The 7,603-nt window shown below is 46.1% G+C and overlaps 1 protein-coding gene across 1 annotated transcript; it reads left to right on the plus strand.

The window, feature by feature from the left end:
- Positions 1 to 322: 322 nt before the first annotated feature.
- Positions 323 to 4,179, plus strand: HEY1 (hes related family bHLH transcription factor with YRPW motif 1). Its single transcript, XM_045005559.1, has 5 exons — positions 323 to 650; positions 942 to 1,017; positions 1,123 to 1,206; positions 1,395 to 1,476; positions 2,366 to 4,179. The coding sequence occupies exons 1-5, from the start codon at positions 559 to 561 to the stop codon at positions 2,947 to 2,949; spliced, it is 918 nt and encodes a 305-aa protein (XP_044861494.1). The 5' UTR covers positions 323 to 558; the 3' UTR covers positions 2,950 to 4,179.
- The last annotated feature ends 3,424 nt before the right edge of the window (positions 4,180 to 7,603 follow it).

Genomic DNA, 7,603 nt, shown 5'->3' on the forward strand with positions numbered 1-7,603 from the left:
CTGTCTATGCCACGCCCGGCGGCCGGGGGAAGCTCACACGCGGCGGCCGCCGCTGCCGCACGCACCGCCCAGCGCCGCAGCCGGCCCCGATTGGCCGCCAGCCGGGCACCGAGCAACTTTCCCACGGCCGCTCGGCCACGCGTGCGGCTCCGCCAGCGCCCGACTGGCTTCCGGCCCAGCCAATGGCGGACCGACGGGGGCGGGCTCCGAACGCGGGCATGTGTCGCTCCGAGCAGCCCCACCCCCAAGCAGCGCCGGGGCAGCGGGAAGAGGCGTGTCGCTGGCCGGCCTCCCCGCCGGCGGCTATTGGCTGCGACCGGCGGCGCGTCCGCCAATCAGGAGAGCGGGGCCAGCGAGTGGCTACAATGTGATGTCTGTGGCCGGCGGCGCCTGGCGTCCCCCCTCCCGCGGGTAAGAGGCGAGGCGTGGGAACGGGATGGGGGAGACGGAGCTGGCGGAGCCAGAGGTCGAGCGGCGGCAGCGGGGCGCGCGCTGAGCCAGCCAGGCAGCCCGGGCCCGGTCCTGCAGCCTCCCCTGCCCGGCGGCGGCGGCGGCAGCATGAAGCGGGCGCACCCCGAGTACAGCTCCTCTGACAGCGAGGAACTGGACGAGCCCGTCGAGGTGGAGAAGGAGAGCGCGGACGAGAATGGGTGAGGAGGGGAGCGGGGCGCTGTGCCCCAGGGGGCCGGGGGCGCGGGGGCCGGGGCAGGCGCCCGTTTGCGGCCATCCTCGGCGGAGCGGCGCCCGGGCCGTGCTCCGTGTCCGCCGCGGGCAGGTAGGTTCCCTGCCCTGGCGGCTCGCACCTTTGCCTCCCGGAGTCCCCGCGCGGAACCGCCTCAGCCCACGCGTTGTTATTATGGGAGCGGCTGGGTTGATCCTTCCTTACAGCCCCGTTTCTCTCGCTCCCGGCACCTGCGCTAACTGCTTGTGGTTCATTTCAGAAACTTGAGTTCAGCTCCAGGTTCAATGTCTCCATCCACCACCTCCCAGATCCTGGCCAGGAAAAGGCGCAGAGGGGTGAGTCCCCTTGCACGAACTACTGATACCCTCCCAGAGTCGAGCTGCTTTGCCCCAGCCTGCCTTTTGCAGTAAACGCTGAAAGCCTGTCTGTTTTACTCCTAGATCATCGAGAAACGTCGCCGGGATCGAATCAATAACAGCTTGTCGGAGCTGAGGAGACTGGTGCCAAGTGCTTTTGAAAAGCAGGTAATTCACATTGGGCTCTGAGTATAATTACCATAGGTGACTCAGTCACAAGGACTGCAGACTAGAAGTGGTGTTGCATTTTACCCCTTTATAGTTCATTTTGCACTATTTCTGCCAAACTCTTTTAGATCTTCTAAAAATTGACCTATTCTACACCCTCTCCTCGCCTGCTCTCTCTCTTTTTCCAGGGATCAGCCAAACTGGAAAAAGCTGAAATTCTGCAGATGACTGTGGATCACCTGAAAATGTTGCATACAGCAGGAGGCAAAGGTAATCTTTTATCTGAGAACAGATTCAATAGTCCTGAATAAACTGTGATTACAGCAACAAAGTTGTAGTAAGACCAAGCAGCATCCTGAGCTGTAACTGAATGTCCCACAGATTTGTCATCTGACATGCTGCATGCAGTGGGAGGAGAAATCAAATGGAAGTATGTATATATGCTACTGGGTAATTCAGTATTTCCTCTTACATGGAACATTGTATAGTCTATTTACTGTTCTATGTTAAGTGCAGATTACGCTGTTGTAGACTATAGATAGACGCTTTGTTGGGAAAATTATTTGTTATCCAAGTTTCTGTAAGGTTATGGCAGCAGTGTGAAGTGAAGTAACTTTCAGCCACTGAAGAGAAACAGGAGCTTCCCTCCCCCACCGCCCACCTAAAACAAGTGGTCTATTGGGATCTTTTTGGCTGTTTAATGTTATAGGTTGAAATGGGTAGTGGAGGAGCTAACACAAATGACAATGATTGATTGAGAACCGACAGCTAGTCTGTGAAAGTGGCCTATGATAAGTTACATGTGTGGGACTAATGAATTTCACTGTTCAGTGGCTTCATGTCCATTGATGTAGCTAGCATTGAAAAATACATCTTTTCTCCTCATGCGTTCTTTGCTGGCAGTGTGCAGTTTCAGCTTACACATGCCAATCTGCGACTGGTCCTGGGACTCGCAGCATGACAACACTGATACTATAAAAGAAAAATGTGTTAAACCATAGAAGAGTTTTTGGAAGCCATTCTGTGGTTCGGGAAAACTGGAACTATATAACCATCACACTCAAATGAAATGTGCTTGCAGGGAGTGTGGAGGATGCAGTGTAGCCAATGACTAAAATGGTATTTTAAGACTCCACTCTTTTTTGTTCCTTTTTCTTAGGCTATTTTGATGCCCATGCTCTTGCTATGGACTATCGGAGTTTAGGATTTCGAGAGTGCCTGGCTGAAGTAGTCCGGTACCTTAGTATTATTGAGGGTCTGGACACTTCTGATCCTCTTCGAGTTCGACTGGTGTCTCACCTCAATAATTATGCCTCTCAACGGGAAGCAGCAAGTAGTGCCCACACGGGCATTGGACATATTCCTTGGGGCAGTGCCTTTGGACATCATCCTCACATCACTCACCCGTTGTTATTGCCTCAGAATGGGCACAGTAATACCAGTACCACAACGTCTTCCACAGAACCACATCACCAGAGCAGAATTGCTGCTCCACATGCTGAAACTTCTTCACTGAGACTGCCCCCTAATGGCAGCATTGGACCAGTGCTCCCTGTGGTCACCTCTACTTCCAAACTATCTCCTCCTCTGCTGTCCTCCATGGCATCTTTGTCTGCGTTCCCCTTTTCATTTGGTTCGTTCCATTTGCTGTCTCCTAATGTACTCAGTCCATCTGCACCAGCACAGTCGGCAAACCTTGGCAAGCCCTATAGACCGTGGGGCACTGAGATTGGAGCCTTTTAAGAACTAATGGTTTAGCGCAGGGTGAGAGAAGCTTAAAAACTCAGCTGAGCTGGTTTTATTGCCAACTTCAATTTTAAGTTCTTAAGTAACTGAGGCAAAGGTACAGTTCAAGCTTAACAAAGTTTGTCTAAAAGCTGAAGTATTTTGAGTTTTTTACATTTTTGTATTAGCAGATTTAAAAAAAAACAAAATGAGTTGCTGAAGTTTGTCCAAAAATAAAATCACACTAGTGGATATTAACACTTGTGATAGGTTTATGCTGAGTGTTTAACTCATTTTATAAACAATTTGTCTCAAATGATTCCATTTTGCCTGAGAACATTGGACCCTTTTTTAACATTTAGTGTATTTTTGTCTATTTACTGTTAGTGACAGCTTATTTTTAGTTTTAATTTTTCAGAACTGCTATTCTCAGCATTAACATAACTTGTGTTTTTGTTAATATTTTGACATTAAGATGTTCTATAAGGAAATATTCTTTTGTAAACTATATTCTGAGTTTTATATTTCTGAACAAAGCGTTGACAAATCAGATTGACCAGGTTTATGCCAGAAAAGGAATTCTGTGTCACAGGGGCTGGGTGGGTTTGGTGATCTTATCCTAGTGGACATTTATCACAACTCAGAACCACTGCATTATTTCTTTTGGCATAAGGAGGGGCAGTTTTTTTGCTCAAGAGCAAACTACTACTAGAATAGCAAAGGTGCTACTGATCAAGTGTGAATTGCTTTGGTGTTGATTTAGGTGGGGTTATGGGGGAGGGAGACCAACACCTTACACCACTTTACTGGCCAGAGCCAATACTAAACATCCTTTCAATTGTGTGGGGTCAGAACCTGATCTTGGTTACAATGGAGTATCCTAAATTTATACTTGGGTAACTGATTTCACCCCAGGAGCTTCAAATTTGCACCTAAAATAAATTGTGGTGGTATTTAAATAGCCAAAGGAATGGTACAGTGGAAACCCGTTCCGGGCATAAGCTTGTTTGGTAACAAATGTATTCTCTTAACTGGTTAATTTTCTATTGTATTTTACTTTGAGATGCACCCAGAGGTGATTCCTCATATTTTACAAGGGCTCTGCTGCATTCTTGTATATATTCTGGTTGGGTTTCATGAAACTCTCATTTTGAACAGGTTTATTCTGTCAAGAGGTATTCTTTAGTGGGCTCCACTGAATTGGGTTTGGTGGCTTTTTGTATTTGTGGCTAAATAAAGGAGAAAGAACAAACTATTTTGAATGGCATTTTTGTCTGATGTGTCAATGGGGAATCCTGTAGCCACGAGTACCATCTGAGAGGTTGCAGAACTACTACTTGTTCTTTCTGTGACATATAGTTGCACAGTGATGTTAAGTATGTCTTTAAATGTTACTGTGTACTTTTCTACTACGATTCAGTACACAGAGTAGTGCTGTCTCAGGATAAAGCCACCTTTCAGAATCAGGCTTTAAAAATGAGTATTAAGATTACTTTTTTGCTTTTCCCATGCTTGCCAGTCCAAGGAGGATAAGGTGAAAGACACCAACATCGGTCTAGAGAGGAGGGTGAAGTTGCACTGCACATGCTGGTAAAAGCCATTGAAATTACTTGAGATTTTTTTTTTAAGTTAGCATTAGGAACTTGTTGATGCTGCTTCACACATGAGAGTTTTGTTTTGCCCAAACATCTATGTGAGTTCCGCAGATAAAATTTCAAGTTCATTTTACATCCTATGTGGTTGTACAGCATTTAGCATGATGGGGCTCTGACACTGATTGGAGCCTGTGTGTGTTACTACAATATCAATAATACGGTGCAGCTGGCTCACACATACTGAACTTAACAGTATGATGTCATGTGTGTAAAATACTTCCCTAAAGCAGTATGAACAGAGACATGACCTGAGGCACCTGGTTTTCTGTAGCATTCTGGAAGTCGGCACCTGTAGAACTTAAGGATTCCTCCTCCAGGTACCTTAATTCTTCTCTGTACATTTGATTTTATAGAGTAATTCTGTCTTTAAATGGCTTATCTTTGTTCTGACTTAACTCTGCCAGAATAGAGCCAGAGTGCCTGGCCCCTTGGGAGCAGCATACTTTGTTGTTTTTTAAAAGAATTCTCTGCCTAATATAGGAGTGGCATTGACTGGAGCCTGAGGGATGTCTCGGCTCCCATAGTTGAAAGAAGCATTGCCTTGAGGTTGGGAATACTTAATATGGGAGGGAAATCAGGTATATAACCTCGTTCTGTTCTCCTAGGCTGGAGAAAACTGTTGCCAGTCATGAAGGTAGAAAAAGCAAAACTGAACATTAGTGCTAGAAGTATGTCAACGTATCACAGTGAAGAAGTTATAGAATATAGTGTCTATAAACATGAAATAAAAGGCTATAAAAGTCAGATTCCAGTTTCTCTTTCAGATGTATATTGTCACATATAATTATGTTCCTGTTCGTTTGGTACTAAACTAACACATCTCTACCTAAGGGATTGCCAGAGTGCACACATCTGCTCTTTCGTAAAGTTTAAAAGCTTTCTAAACCACAAAGCTGCTAAGCCTCGGTGATTATTTCCTTCACATCCAAATGTTTTTGCCGATCTTTAAATTGCTGGCTCTCCTGTGTACAGAGACCCATATAATTATTTCTATCCCACTGCCCTAATACTGAATAAACTCTGGGTTTGCAGAGTGCATTATAAGGTTCAAGACTGGTATTTGTATCTTAATCAGTCTAGTGTGTGTCCTTTCTATTGACAACAGCAAAAACGTTCATGAAAAAAACTTCTTATACTTGCTTTCTGAAGAAAATATATGGTATACTTTAGAGGTTCAGAATCTACCAATGGTGGTCTTAAAACAGAATGGAATTATGCCGATAGATACTACTCTGGTGGTGCCTAGAAATTCATGAAAGCCCAAATCAATAGCAGGAGAGGCAGCAGGGCCTAGTACAGTGGCTTTCAAACTTTTTTTTTCTCGCGCCCCCTCTTGAAGAAAATTGTTGATGCCTGTGACCCAACAGAGCTGGTGTGATGGGTTTGGGGTGCAGAAGGGGCTCAGGACTGGGGCAGAGGGTTGGGAATGAGGGGTTCAGGGTGTGGGAGGGGCAGGGGGTTGGGGTGCAGGAGGGGAGTCAGGGCCTTGGGTTGGGGATGCAGCCTCTGGGGTAGGGCTGGGGATGCAGGGTTTGGGGTGCAGGACAGGGCTCCAAGTTTGGAAGGGCTCAGGGCTGGGTCAAGGGGTTGGGACACAGGCTTACTTCAGGCAGCTCCCAGTCAGCAGTGCAGCGGGGGTGCTAAGGCAGGCTTCCTGCCTGTCCTGGCATTGCAGAAGTGGCCAGCAGCAGGTCTGGCTCCTAGGCAGAGGCTCGCAAACGGCTCCACAAGGCTCTTGCCTGCAGGCACTGCCCACTCCAGCTCCCATTGGCTCCCATTAACGGCCTGCTTGGTGGTGATGACCAGAGCCACCGCGACCCTGTGCCTTACATTCCATGACCCATAGTTTGAAAACCACTGGCCTAGTAGATGGGACACTATTCCATACATCAGGAGACCTGAGTTCAGTTCCTGACTTTGCCACTAACTTGCTGGGTAGTTTTGGGCAAGTTATTTTAACTTTGTGTCACAGTTTCCTGAGATGTAAAATGCAGAGAACAGTATTTGTCCCCCTCCCCCCTTAGTAAACATTTTTAAGATCTGCAGATGAAAATTGCTCATTATTTGTAAAAGTATAGTACAGGGAGAGCAGTGATACTCAGACCTCAGTGGTTCAGGAGCCAAATTAGCAATCAGCATTACCCAAAAGAGCCAGGGTTGTGTGAATTTATTGTTTCATTTACTATTTGTACAATTTATATAATTCTCACACCAAAATGACTGACTAAGTATTCTTATTTTATCAACTATGATTGGTTAATAGAACAGTAAAAGCAGCCTGATTGGCTAATAACTTAGATTGCAGCACATGATATTAAAACACCATGTGATTTAATTATTAGCCACAGAAGACACATTTAAGAGCCACTTGGGCCTCGTGAACCTCAGTCTGAGTATCACTGGTATAGAGGTAATTAGGAACATAGGACTGGAAGGGATCTCCTGGGTTATTGACTCCAGTTTCCTGCTATTGCAGGCAACCCCTTGTAATAGCTCATACATAACCCAACTAGTTTTAAGATGGAGCTTGATAAGTTTGTTTGCCCTCCCTCCCTCCTCCTATCAGAAGGTTGTTTCAGAATCTCAGTACTCTGGTGAGTAGAAACTCTGATTTCCAGACAAAATACATTCATGACCAGTTTATACCAATGCAGTAGTTTTATCGTTCTATTTTTCCATTGCTGCTCAGTGGATACTCTAATACTACTCTTACTACAACAGGTAAGAAAAAGCAGAATAGGCTTTTACACTAGGCTAGCCTTGAATTGCAATATACTGATACCTGATGGCCAATCAAGAGTGTCACTAAATGAGCTTTGTTCATCCCTGACAGCTGGAAGATAATTATAGGGACATGAGTTTAAATGGAAGGGGAAGAGAAGGGATATTTCTGTATGTCAAATCTGCATCCTGAACACAGGGCCCCAAATTATACCCCAAGTGCTACAACTTTTGTGATCCCCCCAGGCTGCACATGTGTGTTATGGGGCTAGAGCTCAGTGGGGGATGTAGGCTGA

Source organism: Mauremys mutica, chromosome 2 (genome assembly GCF_020497125.1).
Source record: "Mauremys mutica isolate MM-2020 ecotype Southern chromosome 2, ASM2049712v1, whole genome shotgun sequence".
In the NCBI taxonomy this organism is placed as follows: domain Eukaryota; kingdom Metazoa; phylum Chordata; order Testudines; family Geoemydidae; genus Mauremys; species Mauremys mutica.

Bases quoted from the DNA above. Each gene is read 5' to 3' on its own strand.
- HEY1 (XM_045005559.1), top strand. From the start codon at position 559: ATGAAGCGGGCGCACCCCGAGTACAGCTCCTCTGACAGCGAGGAACTG. The intron at 1,018-1,122 runs GTGAGTCCCCTT...TTTTACTCCTAG, and splicing joins CCAGGAAAAGGCGCAGAGGG to ATCATCGAGAAACGTCGCCG. The intron at 1,477-2,365 runs GTAATCTTTTAT...CCTTTTTCTTAG, and splicing joins GCATACAGCAGGAGGCAAAG to GCTATTTTGATGCCCATGCT.